Below are 19,485 nucleotides of genomic sequence, written 5' to 3'. Positions count from 1 at the left end.
ACAGATTGACTGTACAGGCCTCAACAACAACCTTGTAGCATGGCATAAGTCCAGTGATGAAAACAAAACGGATGGGTTCATTGGTAAAGAGAGTTGGAAAACATTCAAAATACATTGATAGGAGTGAAAAACAAATGATTCAAATAAGATGTTCCGGAGTCTGTAACTGGCGTCAGCTGGTAGTGAATGTGTTGGCGACCATGGGCAGCACATTTTCTAACGAGATCACAAACCATCATTACATCACCACAATGTTTTTACTCCGACATGATACTGCAGGAAGCTTTTAGTGTATATACGGGTGACTTAATTGTTGTTTCTTGTCTGGAATGATTTTTGTTACAGCTGATCTCCGTCAGCTTCCCACCACCCCCATCATACACTTTCCTCAACCTCCATTCCCCCCCTCTAATCATTAATTAGACAGCTCTCTAAGCTGTCTGAAACCCTTACCCATTATATTGCTTTCAATATTGAATCAAATCTCCAGTCTGTATCATGGTAATCATATCCATGTATTAAAGAGCGGACAAGACACTATGACTCTAATGTTATCTAACATTCATGTAACTTTATACATTATATATATAAAAACCTACGAAAACAGTCAAAGAAAAATCAAAATTTTTATATATGTAGATATTTTTGTGTATCATGTCGTTATCACAATGGCTGATGCCTGAAATAAAGGAATATGGCCGCTCTTTAAAATTTTTATCAATTAATCAATAAATCAATGATTTAAAAGAGAAATGAATCTGATACATAAGTTTTAACATACATGTAGGACACATTGTGTGTAGATTTCATACAGCGTCTAAGAAATGGAGGCTGCACTCGTTAGAGAGGACAAGTAGACTTTGGAATGATGGAGACAGGGAGGAGATCTATATTGATCCGTTTGTAACATCGTATAAGTTCCGAGAATGTTCACTGAAACCCTTCTGTTGAGTCTCAAACTAGACAAAATCCATTACGTAAACAAATTAACGACAGCAAAAAAATTATAAAACCGCAAATAGCACTAACATGTTGTATTCACCCTCGGTGGATGTACTGACAAGGTAAATAAGTATGCCCCTTCATTTATTCATAGAAGCAGACTTTCTGCTATGCATGAACAGCCAATTCAACAATGCATTCTGTTGTGCTTAATGAACACATAATTGGTAGTATTGCACATCAAATTTCTTTTATGCTTGGAAACAAACAAATATGTCAGTGGAAAAGATTCAAAATTAGAAGTCACTAACAATTAACTGTCGATTAACTGTGTTAAATTAATTCATTTTTATTTTGACAGAATATACAAGATATATGTAGATGAATTTGAGTTTTAATAATTGTATATTTACCTGAGCAGTGACCTTGAATTTCCTGTCTGTGGCTGAACATTCAGACAGAAAACTGGGAAATTTTGACCTGGGTCAATAATTTTTCAAATGACAAGGATTAGTTAAGTGTTCAATAGTTCCTAAAATTTAAACACATCATCGGATGAGAACATTTTCCAGCTTCATGGAGTGGTACTTGGTAATCCTTGGTACTAACAGGAAACACTACCCTGTAGATAGGAAATGCTACTTGGTATGTTAGATTTTGGCTCTAGGGGCCAGGCCAAGCACATCCTGTGTTAGACTCAACTCATTACCCTACAATATCCTGTAAGATTTGTGATACCAAATGACCCCCCTCTGGGATTAGGGGCCCTTTTTAATCCCCATACAGGTCCCCATAGACACAACACCTAATGTGTTTTAAGGCAATAAGCTTGAGGACTTAAACCTTACAAGGACTAATTCTCATTTCCTTAGTGTAATCATGACCCACTCAACTTTTAATCATCCATGCTATTAGATTGACCATCCCTATACTTATCCTTGGTATTACCTACATCAAACGAAGGAAGAGTCCATATGTATACTTAGGAACCACAGGGTGTCAATCCATGAATCAGTAATTTTGGAAATAAATGTTTTTATGTTAGATGGTGGTGTTAAAGGAACCATTGGACAAATCCATCCATCAGGTTTGTGTTCCAAGCACATTTAGAACCCTCATCCAATTTTCTGTATTCTAAATAGCCTACATGCATACCATTGATATGAAGACCATTAAATTTTCAGATATGGCATGAAGAAGGACGATAAATAGATATGATAAGTAAATCTATTTTTCGTAGGAGTAGTTATCAGATGATTTTTGGTACACAATATTTTCTGTTTGACAGTCTGTACTTCAGATTAGCTGTAGGGTTGATATCATGTAGGTATTATCTACTGACGAAGTCTTCTGTTTCCTGTGTAGGCCTGACTACACAGTTTCTATCTTCATCACCAACAGAGAAGGAGAGGGAGGGGGGCTAGCTACTTGACAAGTAGGAAAAGAAGGATGCAGATAGGTTTATGCATCATTCAAGAGGAGACATGAAGGGGGATGAAATGGTTGTGGTGTTTATGTAGAGCACCTGTCATCCCCAAGATGGAGAATTGCTAAGAAGGGGGCCCTACTAGAGAAGTAAAAGAGTCGTAAAAAGTGTTTAACAACAGAAAAATGGGTGGATCCTATGATAAATACCCTTCAATTGAGAGGGTGCACTCCAATACATGATCTTTGTGTTAGTTAGGGGTTTATCACTCACAATGACAGTGTCGCCTGTGCGTTTGAAGGCTAAGTAATTTCTCAGTTGATGATGAATGAGTCATGAGGAACCGGAGCGGTGAAAAGGCTGCACAAGATATTATATTGTCCACGCTACAAATGATCCAGTCAACAGGAACAGATCTCTATATTTAGCTTAATAATCAATTATAACTCAATTCCAAACGGAGGAAATTAATTCCCTGCCTTAACACAAAAGTACAAGTGTGAATTGAAAGGAATTAATCTTTTAAAGGGTGTCCAACAATCTCTGATGTAAGTGTTGCCTTGTAAAGTTCATCAATCCACGAGAAACTATTCTTGAACAGATTACCTTTCAATGAAACCAAATGTTACACACATTTTTCTGCACAATTTTTCTCTGTAGGAAAATCTATACTCATTAATTGGTGAAGTAGAGGGCTGCATTATCGTAACATAGCATTGAGTCGTTTAGCCTCACACAAAAGGCCCCTGCTAGCTTCATAGTCTCCCACTTACACCAGTAACAACAATTGATGTTGGTTGCACTAGTGCAGCTTTGCAGTGAATGCCATATGGCAAGGCATGCTGCACAGACACATAATCCTGCTCATTCACACACCAGGACATGGTAGTTAAATATGTCATAACCATGCTAATTAAAAAAAACCTGTTAATCAGTATGTTGTGTGGATAACCACCATCTGTAACTACAGCTACAAGTATAACCTAGAATAGCAAGCATCCATAATCAACTATCGACTGATTGTACAAGATTGGATATTAAAAACATACTTCACTTATCTGACCAACAAGTACCAAACGACAGAAATCAGAATTCATTATACTATGAATATATAGTTAAATAACTCGTTGATTAATTGACCAATATTTTGTTAATCCTTTTTAAATCTGATGTGTTAATTATCAACAGGTTGTTACAGTGTTAATCAATGCAGAATACCCTGTAAGCTGGATGGTTACTATGTCGACAAAACAGCGAACTCAACGGGAATTAGAATGTAAATCAAGGCTATTTACACAAAATTAACCTATGTTTGGTAAGACAGATATAAATAAAAACGCAAAATCCCTAAAAAGCATTCTCTAATTGAAAACCAATTTTTAACATGAAGAGTTTGACACTGGTAAATCAAGAGGTATTTTACAACACATCTTTTATACACCTCACAGTCAAAATCAACAGAAAATATTCATCTTAGAAAATAAAAAACACAACAAAAACCAAAATAATTGAAAAAACTCCAAAAACAAAACAGGAGTGAAAAAATGTAGAGTGAACTGAGTTTGCTACCCTTATCGACCAATATAAGGTTCCGGAGGGGATGCGAGTTACAAATAAATGACTACGGTACATAAGAATACATGATAAATTGAATGTAGCTGTGACTTTATCTGTCCTATATGCACTCGCCATACTGTTCAATACATATCAACATAAATGAAAATAGCTACTGATGAATCTGACTGGGATCATTTGAATCTGATTGAGAAACACGAGGCAGAAAAGTTGACAAAAAGCAGGTCTTACCATCCTCATCTGGAACACTGTGTGATGAATCCTTCCTGTGTGTTACGTATAGCAGTTTAAACCTATACCAGTAGCTACACTGTGATGGAGGGGAAGTATACGTACGGGAGGGGTAACAGCGATTCAGTAATGGAGTGAAGCAATATAGATGTGTGGCTTTAGATGTAGCCTCCGTCAATCCAATCTGTAGTAGTTGACTCTACAGCCGATCACACAAACAGGAAAGGGGTCAAAGATCACACAGGCCTTGTGGATAAATAGGAAAAATACTTCCTTCCTCTACATGTAGATTGAGCACACACTAGCACACGTCCCTCAAGTGATGTTTGAATGGATACAGGGCAGTGTTTTGTAAGGTCCCTGTTGGTCCCCTGTGGTCGGGTGAGTCTCCTCCTGTAGGAGATACAGTGGCTGGGATATGGTGTGAGAGATAGAACAGCAACTATTCCAGGCCTGGTCCACTTGTACAGATATACTTCCACTTGCCTTCAGTAAGCTTCTATCTAAACTATCTGTCTATCTACTGTGGTTTTTCTACAGAACCACTGTGATTTCTCTCCTCTAACACTACTCTGATTTCCCCTCCTCTAACACTACTCTGATTTCCCCTCCTCTTACACTACAGGTCTGCTATAGGAGAAAGACCCAATAGCACCCAACCATATCAGTGTGTGTGCATGCATGCATACCAAGCTAGTGTAACAGGCCAGTTCAATGGTGAAGGCTGTGTTACTAATCACCACTTCCAGATGTTAAATGGCAAACTGTACCAGAAACAGATCAGTAGGAAGTGAGACTAACCTACCCTAGTAGTAAACAGTATATTGATATTGGTACTTTGAAAGACTTTACTACCCTGTTAACTGTGTACTGTATTATATGAAGCTGAAGATAATTTCCTCACACAGAAGAGAGCTTGTCTTCAGTAAAACTTATCTCAATCCAAGTAACACACTCAACAGCAAATATCACTGGTTTTTTTTATCTCTGTATAATAGATCAAAATTGGTCTCCTTCAGAATGCTGGCAAATCAATTACAAACATTATTTCTAAAAATAATTCCCAAGAAAAATTTTGCCTTCATAAGTTAATGATCCAGTATTTCTAGTAGACATCATAAATAGACATTTTTTTTTATCACCACCTAAAATATCTTCTATTTCACATTTCCAATCCCAAAGTATAGAAATCTGAAACCACTAATTACTAGGAAGGTGAAAAGATCTATCTGACACATGTGATGTAGTATCTTTCCAATGAATCTTCAAGAATCCAGTATGCAATAGTATCCGTTGGTATGACAGTGGCTATAGCTACAAAATGGTGGTATGAATCAAACCTGTTGTCATGCCACAGTTCCCATAACTTTACTACAGCTGAAATGGTATTGATTCCACACTGCACATTACTCGACATTCCCGGACACTTGGTTTCCATTGATGTGCTGTATTTCCAGTCATTACAAATCGGTGCTATTCTTAGCTCCGTTTCCACTATTTCTAGGCATGGCATTGCCATTTAAAATAATCCTTAGCTTACTGCATTTGTGCATTGTCACATCAATGTCTTGTCCCATCAAGCTAAGATAGTGCTATTTCTGGCCCTTGACTTGTGCATGTAATATCTGTCAATTCAACTCTGCAGAGAGACTGTATTAACATTGACATGCATTTCATATCAGGACATGCACTTTATTTTGAAATTTCGTAAAATTGTAACAAAATTGATGGTATTTTGAGTTAGAACATAATTGACAATTTATAAGTGTACTTTAATATAAAATTGAAATGGTGTTATATTGAGATATAAAAAAAAATTATCTTTTTTCTATTCAAAATTATCTTCCTTATGGAATTCGCAATTTTTAAGAATCGTGATGCAGTGACAATTTTTTTTATTTCTGTGAAAATTTGCTGGGATCTATTAACGTCCATATCTATTTGAATTCATCTGTCATAACTGCATGCATGTCAATTTTATGTTTTAAATTTATTTCCATTGTGATAAAAGCTTGAGATACGATCTCTCCATAAGCAGAACATGTGCTCTGACATTTTACTCCGAACACCTTGTGACTTTAACTTAATCGGAAACTTGGAACAAATTTGATTATATGCAGTTCACTTTCTGCACTGTGTCAACTCCAATCTTATTCAAACAGGCACAGGAATGAAGGACTACCTGCCACTGTCGAGATATTACATAATACTACAATTACTGTACTGTCTATCAGTATTTCATAGCATTTTCTAAAACCTGATTGCAACAATATTACAATTTCAAAGAAAATGACAACTTTACTTCTGTACATACATCATTATGAGGTAAAGGGCAAACATTGGTCAGCCATTAGAAGTTATTTACACACACTCATGTTTGAACATGTTGTATGCCTGACCCTTACTAGAACTGTCCTCAGAAAACAACCATACCCGCCCAAAACCTCCCAGGACTTCTTCCAGCTTTTCGAAATATCTTGCTTATCCCATCCAACATATCAGAAAACAAACATGAGATAAACTAATATCGAACAATATTTCTTTTTGCAAATAAATTTCCTCTTCATATCCTTCCTTATTTTCCATGACACTCTGTAGATTTTATCTTTATCTTCAGAGTTTCACATAGAGATAAGCACCTTTTATGCAATATGTCTGAAGGATAGAGTACATCACCTCTAACCCAAAAAAAGGAACTAGGCTTATTACATGAAATCAAAACAGTACTTGCAGTTTGTAAGGCTACTAAACAGCAATGTTTCTGAGTGGGTGTATTACCAGGCATGGGCTTATTAACTGTAATAATACCAATGACCTAGTTCTGTTTATATTTCTTAATGTCCCTATCATTCCTATGCTTTAACCCCCCAGCAGGGTATTGACCCGGTTATTACAACCCACAGGTAGATGTTAGAGTATCATTAGTCCACTGTACTAAACCTGTTATATCAAATCAATGAAATAAGTGCTGTCATGTCAGTAAATACACACTTTATTTGATTTTTCTTTGGATTTATTTTTTGTTACCCCCTCTATGAATTCGTGTATCCCCTTAATTAGTATATTCTTTATAGCTGTGTCGGTCGTAGTTACACGAGACATTCATCAATAATTAATTCTCTTTAATCTGTTCGATAATAAAACAACACATATGCAATAAATATTCATATATTTCTTGTTACTAATAAAATCAATACTTTTTTATCTGTGTTTCTCTGGGCAACAACATAATGAATCAATAATAAGTTTGTTTGTATGTGAATTAACGAGCTCGTAACTTCACCACTAATTATCGTTTCCTTTCTGCATGAAGAAACCTTGTTACATCTTTACTATATTGAATTGATAATCTCTAAAATGGAATCCTAAAATGATAATTTTCTAAATAAATTTTGTTCAATAAAGTTTTATTGACATTCGAATAAAACCAGAATTTTGCAAGTTATTTTGTGAATAAACTGTTTCCAGTTTCCATATGAAGCAGTTGCAGCATTCAGTTTTGTATTAGATGACTCACTCTTGACACTACTTCCTTCAATTCAAATTCCATCAGATCTCACCACTAATACTACAATCCATTCCAATTCAATCTGATAATCTCTAACCCCTCCATGTTCTGTTTGATATCATCCAGTGTTTGATCTGGACCATTCCATTACAGGTCATTGAGTGTTGCCAGGATAGAGATACCCATGACATAATTGTGGGTAAATTTGTAACACATCGAGGATTTAAAGAGATTAAAATAAAGGAAAAAAATCCCCTGTAAATGAGGTACAAAACTTGTCTTGTTTCCTGTTTGATATAGAAAATTGGCACAATCATTTAAAATTTAACTGGTGGTTTCAAATAACTTGGAAAAACATTATGTGATTCAAACTTACTGCTCAATCACTGATTGACAAGAGAAAATTCTTCCTGAAGAAGAGCTGCCAAAGGGTTGTAGAGAAGACAGGAGTGGAGATTTAATTCCAGATTAATACTTAATACTAGAAAGTTTTAATCTCTAATCTACCTAAAATGGGAGTAATTTTCCAAAGGCAAGAAATTTGCTTGTGAATCATCATTATCAAGCCGCAGATTTACGTGTTACAAGAACAAATTCTGAATTTAGTTGTAGAATATTAAATACGTTGTTTTAGCATGTCATCCATGCACACTATAATCTAACATTTTCTGTGGAAGTGCCACATACGCTTTGTGTTATAGGGTCTACAACTGTATGTTATTCATGATGATATAACGATTTCCCTTGCTATTTTGATTTTCCCTCAGGGTTTATTGTGTTTTTTCCTGCTGTAATTACTACTGTGTTTATATATTGTTTTATTTCTGCCAGATAATTCAATCAACAGAACAGCTTTCCAAAGGACAGGAAAAAGGAGAGAGAGAGAATTACATGAGCAGCCATTGCCTTTGGCAGCTTTCTTCAAGATTTTTTTTTTTTTACAATTCTTTTTCATGCTTCAATTATTAGATTAATTAAACACCACACACAAGACAGAGGCATCTTAAGATGGCAGCTTTGTAATTAATGATTAGTTCTGAAACATCAGTTAATGAATATTCCCTCCATAATGAGCACTCCTGGAATATCTTTTATCATGATATAAAAAAACAAAATTAACTGGCAGAGCACCGCTTATGGCGCTGTTGTGGATGTCAAGTTAATTTGCAATCAGTCATGGCCTGGAGAACAGAGTAATATAGAATTGTTTGATTGCATGTCGAACGACCATCCCACGTCCAGAGGAGTATGTGTGCTGGGGACAAGAACTGACTGAACTGAACTGGACTCCCTTGTTAGATAGGACTTCAACACACTCAACAACATCAAAACTGGGGCTGATTTAAAAATGGACAGACACTTGACCATTCCACAGGTGCAGGATAGGAAAATCCTTATCATGATTATAGAAAGGAAAACAATGTTACAGGGAAATGTACAAGTGAAAGCATCCAAATTTCCAGATCTAAGATAACTGCCTACATATCTTATATTAATTGTTCATTTGCCAGGTCTATGGAAGAAGATTTCTGTCGAGTCAGTGCCAAAAGAATACGGATAAAATCACATGCAACACATTTGTATATCCTACCTATATACACATGGGCTACCTGAAAAGCAAATCACACACAAGGAACCATCAAATGAGGAGGGCATACCAAATGATGTGTGAATAATTCATGTGTATAGTTAACCTTATCGTAGACATTGGAGCGTGAAATCATATTCAGTTTATAGTTTTAATGACCAGTTATACAGAACACCGAATGAAAATAGGAATTAAAAGGCATGTTTGTCTCGCCTGAGGTCCAAACACCCTGATTTGAACCCCAAAAGAACCAGCCCATCCCAATCCTACAGTCTACAGCCTTATGTAGTAATGATAGTAAACACTGAATTCTGCATTCTTTTATGTGAAAGAAATCTAAAAAATTTAATTCATTGGTAGTGTAATCCATCTACAAATCTTGTATCTTGTTTGTGTTGGGTGTTATAATCTTACAGGAATGTAGTTGTGAGATGGTATACCTGTGCTAGTTTTACCTGGACTTGTAAGACAGGTTACAAGCTACTGATAGATACAAAGGAATGTCCAGAATTAAGGTAAACATTCCAAAGAACCTAATATCTCGTTATCTTTTCTGAAAGGACAAAATCCACAATAGACCACACACACCCCTCCCCCTCCCAAACACACTCTCTTTCCCTTCCCAATGTTATGTGTGAGATATACATATAAAAACCGACCAGCTTTCTTAACCCCTAGGTTTAATTTTTCATACCGACTCCTACATCTTAATTAATGACTCTATCTTTTTGACTCATGTCCAGTACTTAATCGTACGTCCTTACCTTGGAGCAAAAATGTTGTAGGTCCCAAGTTGCTATATAAGAAATCTCTTACACTGACCGAGAGTACAAAACAATGTACTGTACATCTGACCATTGATGACAAGGATTGACCTGTTGTCTTGTCGGCTAATGACTTACCTATCTGTCTTACCTGTGATGGGCTGAAGTAAAGTGCACACCTGTGTGTATATACCTGTGTCTACCTGTAGTATGGGAGATCTACGGCTTATGTGATAAACGTGTCCCTTTACATATCCAGCCCTAGATACACACTCTCATTTGAGTGGAACTAATTTCACCTGGATTTTATATAGATATGGGTAGGATTACAATGGGTAGAGGAAGACTCAGGGTTGGAAGGTATGGTGGGCATTGGGGTGTGGACAGGACAGTCATGCTGTGGGAGGTGGATTTTAAATCAACTTTTTAAAAAACGTTGTTGGGTACGTACCTGTAGGTAGGGGTGGTACTTCAGATCAGGCAGCATCCGTGCTACTTTATATTCCACCATATTTATCACAACTATATTCCCATAGAAGGGTCCACCAAACGAAAATATTCCAAACTTTTACACAGGGGCTTTAAACTCAAGTGTTTTTTTTATCCCAAATGTTAACAATGAAGAGTTCTCCTAGCTTCACCACTTTATAATTGTAAGTATGTCTCCAACGGGTACGAATAAAACAAATCACCAGAGAGTCAGTTGTGCGGAGTTATCTTCTCATTGTCCTGACCGTTTTCATATGTATATTGCAGATTGGGAGTGATGTCGTACTGGACACTTGACAGCACTGTGGAGATACCTGTACAGTCTGAGATTTCACCCCAGGGTCGTTGGGCTACAGGTGAATGGCAAACTAAATTAGGAAGGAAAGAAAAGAAAATCCTCATAATACCAGAATCAACGCTGGACAGTGTATGTATAGTTGTATAAATGTTTGGTGTGCCGCCGATCACAAGTTTTAATCACTTATCAGTGATCAGGTATTGATCTAACCCACAACTGTACCCCTAAGGCCTGTCACGGCTCCGTCATGGCTCAAGTCCAATCAGAGATCACACGGCCATAACAACAACAACTATCTCACATGGCCTGGTCACCGTCCATTCTTACTCTCCTTTCTTAATACCGTGAAATGTGCGTTCATTCACCTAACAAACACACCTCATTAATTTTCTATGTAATTGCTTTTATATCGTCAAAATATTTTTATCCTTTAGAATGATTCAAATATTTTCTTCGTGAGCAATATGACAATTAATTATTTTTGAAGATTAAACTTAAATCAGAAATATTTATCAGCCAAATATATTCTAGTGATTTAAGATTAAAAACTTCTGAATTCTTTTGTCATCAAAACTTCATTAACAATTTAAAATGCTGAAGAAATTTTTGAAAAGTATTTTGTGACTTGAAAGTGAGAAAATTTGAAAAAATTGACTATAAACTCTGTAGAGTACACATTTCAGGGTAAAAATTATAGCCTGATTCTACAATCTTCACTACTCAACCATAACATTAAAATCAGATGTGAAATTTAACGTTAAAAATTGGACAGATTTGATGAAAAATAAACAACTTCACAGCCACTAAATTCATACACATGAAACTCACTGTAAACATATCAATATGGCCATTCTATGTAACAAAAAGCATCTGTACCCATTTAGAAACAGCCTTGAAATTAAGAACTAGTAAACACCTCCGCATTCGTCTTTGCTAACCTGGCCTGTTTGTTCTAATGCTTCACTTCAGTACGAAGTAATCACCTCCTACAAGCGCAGTACTGCTCTCCCAGGATCCTTAGCCAGCTAACCTGGTTCCGGCTATTTGTTTTCTCTACCAGCAGATATATTTCAATTTACAAGATATGGATGTACCTGACAAAGATATCGGTAACTTTTCTCTGTTCAACAAACAACAAGTGATTCCATGTACACGGTAATTTTGCTGCTGTTTTTGTCAGAGACCGAAAACAATCACAACCAATGAACACACTCAACAACAAGACCACAACATATAAGCCTTCCTCCAGGAGCAAACCAATCACCCCACAAAAAAACCAAATCGCTCCATGGATCAGACTTCTCAATTCACTCATCTAATATTTTCTTATAAATTTTAATTTTTCAGCAAATTGGAACAAATGCTGATAGTCTAATCAGGAGTTGTTAACAGGAGTTGTTAACACAAACTATCTTGAGAAGACAGTCTTCAAAATTCAAATTGAATCAACTATTTTAATCAACTATAAACATTCCTTTTCAAGTATAAAGTACAGCTGATCATCAAATTTAAAATCTACTGTGACAAAACCTTAAATTATCTTTTCACACTGCAGCAAAATTACAGTATCTTGCGATATCGATATCCAGATTGTAAAATATAAGTACAGTTGAAGTCAAATTACAATACTGGTCCAATGTCTGCCCTTCTAACACATTTTAAACCTACAGAGAAAGCAACAATATTTTCCCAAACTCACAAGAGAATCACGTTGTTTCATCACAGTTGTCCCTGCTGTGTTCTCGTCGCCTTACTGGTGCACTGAGCAGAATGAGATTGATATCGGACAAGTCACTCCGACATGCATCCCATCCCGCACGGACTGACAGGAACAAGCCTGTAGTAGCTAGGGGTCCATTATTAACATACCTCAGTCAATAGTCCTATCTCATTAGTCGCTCCGTCTTATATAACAGAATATTTTTACATACTCTATCCATTAAATTCATTGTTGCCATTTAAATCCTGAGTTCTTGTTTCCCTGGGGATATACTGTCTTATGTTAATTAATTAGAACTAATTCAAGTTTTCAATAAAATCTGTCAGCAAACTTGAATGCATTTCAGAACATCTTATATACAGGTATCTGTTCTAAGTATTTTCCATCACAAAAAAAGCTTTGTATCAATATTTATGGAGTTTGTCATTGGTTTTAAATACTTAAATTATTCTATTGATATCGACACTAAGAACTAGTATTAATGTTAACAAAGGGTAGCAATAAAAAGCTGCTGAGCATTTTTGAAGAATAAAATGCACCTGCTATTATATGATTATACCTGTAATATATAGTCGCACCTGACCTGAGAAAAAACTGACTGAATCCCTTAACGAGATTTACACTGTTTATCTCAGGTGTATCAGCTCCTAAAGAACCTCCCTAAATAATGCATGTGATTTCACGTGTAGGAGTACCTTAATAGATAATCAATTAAGTCCTGGTTAATGTTACAGCACCTGATAATGACTTCTCCCTACCTCGGGATCAGATAACAACTTCTCCCTAACTGATATATCACTTCTTATCTTATCTTATATATATATACATTTTTTTTTTTCATTTTTCATTTTAATTTTTTATAATACATCCTATGCCTTACTGAGTCAATAAAGCAAAAGACTCTTATATTTCCTGAACACCTGGTCTGTTCTTCTAATACATTATTAGGAGTCCCTGTAAATTTTTTTTTTTCATGTTTTGCTTTATCAAATCTGATTTAGAATTAGGATTTTACTGTCAAATTGGAATTTCCTTTGCTGTTTTGGCATTATATCTTCGTAATTTCAAAAATGAAAATTCTTTTAGTTTAAAAGTTTAACATTTGTAATCTGCTGGATTGTTTATTAATTGTGTACAGGTGACATACACGTACCTACATGTACACCCTAAACAGCAAAAGATTGCACTTGAATGTTGTCACATACTACAAAATACCCTGAAGATATACAGTTGTCACTTTCAACTGATTCTGTTTGTTCCAGGTGAAAAATGTGTTTTATAACTGTGCAAATATTTAATGTCTACCAGTAAGGGCCTAGAACTACAAGGTGATAAATATATCAACTACAGACAATACCCGTTACAAAGTTTAACATTCTGTTCATTATCGAGACTGCTCGTATTTCTTTGATTATTCCTTATCCGCAGCCATGTTGTATTTCGGGGTCTTTTTGTGTACCTTACCAAAGGAAATCTATATCATTTCAACAATATTTACTTAAACTTATAAAACTATTTTGACAATCCCTCAAATAAAAAAAAAAAAAAAATTCAATTTTTTATATTATATCATAAAAATATCTTGAATAAGACAGTTTATTTCTTCAAATAAACACTTAAATAAAGTTTTCTTTGTCAGATTGATTAATCAAATATATGAGCTGTCAAATTCAGACATATTTGAACAAAAAAAAAACTAGCCACCCTTTCGATAATCATTTCATTCAATTCACTTCATTCAAATATCACTATTAAAATATTTCTAATGCGCGTAAAAATGAATTAGCATTGTTAGAGGAACGTTGATCGAAGTACGTACAGCAAAATTGTTCATTATCTCCACTGAAATAACCAAGCCACATTGTCAGAACATATGAGCATGAATAGATATTTCTGTTCTGTTTCTCATCGACAGAAAGAATGGAGGGCCAACTTCATTATGTTCATGTCAAAACTAACAATTGATGTCTAACTACCTAGCCCTTAAAAAATGACATTTGTATGAATCAATACATGTTCCTTTTTATTGAGTCACCTCTAACTTATCAATAAAAGAATGCCTTCCTCACTAATATGGCGGTGTTTCTGACCCTAATGCGAACTAAACATGATGTCTGATACAAGATAACAATTTTATTTTCCTAATTGCTTTTTACATATTAAGAATATACTGTTTCTTTTATACAGATCTATTGATTCTAGAGAGAGACTAACCTAATTCTTCTCCCTAGTGTAGTTTTTATTAGGATTGCTTTGGTAATCCTTCAACATTATAGATTTCCCAATTTTAAAGCATTATGCAAAAGCCTGTTGCATTTTAATAAAACCTGTTTCCATCAAAAGCAGAACATGGGAGGATCCGAGATTATTGACTCCCAGGAACATGGAAGAAAAGATACAGTAACTTCTGGACATAATGAAGAATTTAGAATAATTACAGAGTACAGTCTGGCACATGGCCAGCAAAATCTCCATAACACAATGGCCTCTCCTAATCCAATGTGTAAGCAAGCACGCAACACTTGCTACAATTCCACAAGACAAATATTTTCACAACCATTCACATCCAAATCGGAAACTTTGCCGTCGACCCCTATAATGCCTATCCACTGAAGATATTAAATGACCTAATCACTGCTTTTGCTTTCTTTTCAAATCAAACCCTGAATAAATAGTGCCTGTCATTCTAGCTTGACCGTAATCTCAGTCATCATATGTTTTTTTTTTTCATTATTTAAAAAGTCTGGCAATATCTGAACATCTTGTTTGCTAAGGTGCATGTCACAGCATATGCAGGATATACAATACGTCATTCAAAAATAACAGATGAACAGAAAAAGGTTGTCTGTAATACGCGGAGACCCGCACATATAAAATATATCACTAAATGGACACATAATCTCGCAAGAAAAACAGGGTTACGATGGTTGATGTATGGGCTGGGATTTGTATGGAAGGGCATAGTATTGATTCATTATGTAAGGCTATAGAATGTGTCTATCTATAGGGGCAACTGATCTTTTAATCTGTGTATAAGTTCCCCAAACCACACAGCAGAACAGGCTATGAAAGTTGACAACTAAATTGCAATGTTCTGAGCTCCCTTTTGAAAAAATAAATACATCACTGACATTTACAGGTCCATTCTGCTTTCAATTTCTACCAAATAGAACGATAAAAACACATTTTATACGACATTCCGGTGTACATTTAAATGGAAGTGTGACTAGCTCAATAACACAGTTGTAGTACCTTGCTTGAAACTTGAATTTCTAACATAACAAGAACGCATTTTATGGTAAAATTCAATTTTAATCAATGAAAATGTGAAATCAGCATTTTTTTCCCCCTAAATATTCATAGATATTTAAATCATCTGACTTGCTTTAACTTGTCTTGAGAGGGACTATACAAAATTTCTTTTCATGTGAATAAAAACTGGTAATCTGGAACGGTCCTGAATATATATGATCAGAAAAATTTGTAAAGCCCACTAACACTTGAAACAACAAGTTGTTAAATAGTATATCAAGCACTTTTTACCCCAATTTTGTGTTTCCATGGTAGCCAAAACTAATTTTATGTAAACTTAAGCTTTAAGCGTGTTTGTTGGCTTTGTGTTTAAATATATAGCAATTAAGTCTTTCTATAAACAAAATCCCACACTCCAAATTGGAAATCTACACATTAATTCTCTTTGGAAGCCATTTTGATAAACACTTTGTCCGCCTACATAATAGAAAGGTAACATACTGATAGGGGAATATATCTACAAGTAGCTGGGTCAATAATACAAGTCTGAACTGGTCAGTTTAGACTGTTTGACCACAATTACTTTCCCTTTATTATTAGTGCTTCAGGTGGAGATTTTGGCCAAACATGATCCTTCAACTTAGAGTTATGATACCCAAGTAAACAGCTCTATAATCCCAGGTTTGTATACAACTATTCTGCATTGACATATTAAATATTATTACACTGTTGTAGAGATAGCACAAAAGGCCTTTAAAAGTCTCAGAAAGCTAAGAATGTTTTAAAAGGGTCAAGTATTTAGAAATACCATAGCACAGACTGATAATGAAGTATGTCAGCGAGCAACATGAAATGACAATATTCTTAAACTGACATCCAAACTCAGCATCTCGAACCACAGGAATGAATGAATGTAGAGGTAATCTTTTACCGCAAGATCTGTAGTCTGAACATGATCAGGAGACCATACAAAGTTGGTCGTACATCCTAATGTCTTTAACCATATCCCATCAACGTCTTTTCAACCGTGGTCATTACTCAAGAGAAGACACCAGGACGTTATGCTTTTGGCTTGTCAATCCTGATAGAAGTTTTATCAAATGGAAGTATTCAATTCATTTTCATTTGAATACATCTTGTAGAAATTACATTAAAAATTTTCAAAGAAACATTCCAATTGCAATATTAAGTGTTTTTGGCTGAGAATGCACTGCACAGTGTTCTGAAGTCACTTAGCTGTCTGGTTATTTTTTCCCCAAAATGGATCATGAATTATGGTTTTATGTTAAATGAAAATCAAAGAAGACTGTGAAGTGGGATTGAAGCCAAGCAGTAACGGTTCACAACTTTTTAATAATTTTTTTTTATGAGCATCATAAATAAAAAAATTACTTCTATTTTTAGCACATAAGGCAGAATAACTCCAAAGGTGAACGTGTCGCGTTGAGACCGTATTTACATTGATCACTAAAACAACCTTATTTTCATTTGTTTACATATGAGCATGATAACATATTGGTAAATAAAATTGCTGAATTTCTTGTTAGATCATCATCTTTTGGTCAAGATACGAAAAGAAAATTCAAACTTAAAAATTCTTCAAGGTTGATATAACTTTTGATCAGGATCTGGGACTTTTTCATATTTTGGAAATCTGATATTAACATAGAAAGCATATCACTTTGTAAAAGGACATTTTGAATTGATTCTTTCAAAAATCACCAAAACATATTTAAAAACATTATATTTGTGATATGAATTTGGTAAATCAAGCTGCAGAAATATGTTTTACTTTTGGTTAATTTGTAAAACATGTATTCTATAGATAGAATTCTAGTTTCTAACCCTTGTTTATGACATTCCTTCCTTCCAGTAGCAGTCTCTATCTAACATACAGTATTCCTATACTCCTGTACCTATCAAACACAGGGTAACATGTACTTTATTCATATTTGGTTTGATAATCAAAAAAGTAAACTTCACAACAAAGGGAGATAATTTGGACGTAAAGAACTGAGTGTGACCATGAAAGTCGAGGTAATTTAGGATCGCAAGGTTGACAAGTGGTGTTTGATTTGCACAGTTAGGTGAAGTCACAGAGACACACCTTATCAGGTAGGTAGAATGGAGACCAAATATTGACACTCATTCCCCGAGGACCTAGATAGAATGGAGTTTGCCTTTTGTTTGCCAATGGTTATCAATATTTACCCTTCATTGTCCAGCTCTGTACAAGTTATCAACCCGCTTTGTGTAGTACACACAGTCTCCAAACTTCAATGTCAGTCTCAATATTTTATTAATTCTGGGGAACCAATTAATAAATAAATTCTTGTCCATACAATAGCTTTAATTCACAGAACCTGTTTTCACTCCTCTGTTCCATTACTACACTTTTACACCTTGTGAATGTGGAACACATCAAAATATCTATACAATTGAAAGTTTTTTATCAAATAAAATACATGAAGGCATTTTAGTGATTTTTAACATAAAAGCCATCCTTCATTAAATGATAGACATCTACGAAATGGTACCATCTTTTTAAATTTATGGGTTATCAAACCTTTAATAAAGTCAATTACAAATATTTGGAAAAGGTCTTGTTCAAGTTTTATAAATACTTCGGTAGATGAAAGAAAAAAAATCTGATGTAAAGGTTAGTTCTGAGGTATATTACTGACTACTCAGCTGAACTGGTTTGAAATGAAAGGTAAGGAATAGAGTTGAGAATGCGTGGATGAGCTGTGAACAGAACCTGATAACTAAACATGAAATTAATATTGCACGATACTGAATTGAAAAACGGGTTATTTTTTTTTCTTAAATTAGTAAAATAAACAAAAATAAACCAAATTCTTTTGACAAATTTCCTTCCCCCCACCCACCTTGCTCTTTTACATACTAATACTAAAAAGATCAATTCTTGAATTGACGAAAAAAAATACAATGAAAAAATCTAAATATATTTTCTTGATCTTTACAAATGCACAGTAGACCTTAAGCAACAGATCAATACATGTTTTGCTGATAGAGTTTCATTGCAACAGGTCTCAATGGTGGACCTAGTTAACTTAACGGTGACATCAAACTCTCGTGATCTCCATCTAGGAGAGAGCTTTGACTTTAAACCTTAGAGATTAGTTCTTAATTTCACACCTCTGGGAACACTAGTATGACTTTTATGGGACTATTAAAAACAGAGGTCAAAGCGAGCTGTGTAGTTAATGAGATAAACAGTTAACCTTTAAGTTTAATTGGTTTTTTCTGTTAGATGTATTTTTTTTCCAGACTGAAAACAAACAAATCACTAATTCTGTTTTACACTATCACAAATCCTCTTTCTAAATGTCTCTTTAAAATTTCTCATTAAAGTAGAGCAATAACAGCATTGAGTTAATTTCAAAGAAATAAATCTGAAATACTGTGGGTTAAAAAGAAATCAGATCCATTCAAGCATACAATCAAAGTATCTCTTAATGTTTACAATAAAAGTGAGACAGTGTGTTAGAATATTAACCTAGAAAAGTTTTATCAAGAAAACCCTGAAGTGTACCTAAATTCCTATATTGAGTCATGTGCAGAACTTAGAATGTAAAATTTGTAAATTTTTGAATTTTAAATTTGATACCATCCTTTTAAAAAAACCCACTATAATGGTGTAACTGTTTCAAAAATTAGCATGTGGAATT

General features: G+C 34.8%; 1 protein-coding gene across 11 annotated transcripts in view; it reads right to left on the bottom strand.

Moving 5' to 3' along the window:
- The window catches only part of LOC132560847 (RNA-binding motif, single-stranded-interacting protein 3-like), a 164,811-nt gene that overhangs the window by 56,801 nt on the left and 88,525 nt on the right, over positions 1 to 19,485 (bottom strand). For 4 of the 11 annotated variants that reach the window (XM_060225542.1, XM_060225540.1, XM_060225543.1 and 1 more), the window contains exon 2: positions 10,486 to 10,891. The exons of 5 other annotated variants lie outside the window; for them this stretch is intronic. In XM_060225542.1, the coding sequence (XP_060081525.1) occupies positions 10,486 to 10,545 (60 nt within the window). In that variant the 5' untranslated portion in view covers positions 10,546 to 10,891. Of the gene's footprint in view, positions 1 to 4,174; positions 4,240 to 4,279; positions 4,387 to 10,485; positions 10,892 to 19,485 lie in introns of those variants that run through there. 2 more of the 11 variants (XM_060225549.1, XM_060225546.1) reach the window with 2 other exon arrangements.

This window comes from Ylistrum balloti, unplaced genomic scaffold (genome assembly GCF_031769215.1).
Source record: "Ylistrum balloti isolate Yb309-2 unplaced genomic scaffold, AGI_CSIRO_Ybal_v1 Utg371124, whole genome shotgun sequence".
NCBI classification, from domain to species: Eukaryota; Metazoa; Mollusca; class Bivalvia; order Pectinida; family Pectinidae; genus Ylistrum; species Ylistrum balloti.
This window is presented reverse-complemented; position numbering and strand designations above follow the sequence as displayed.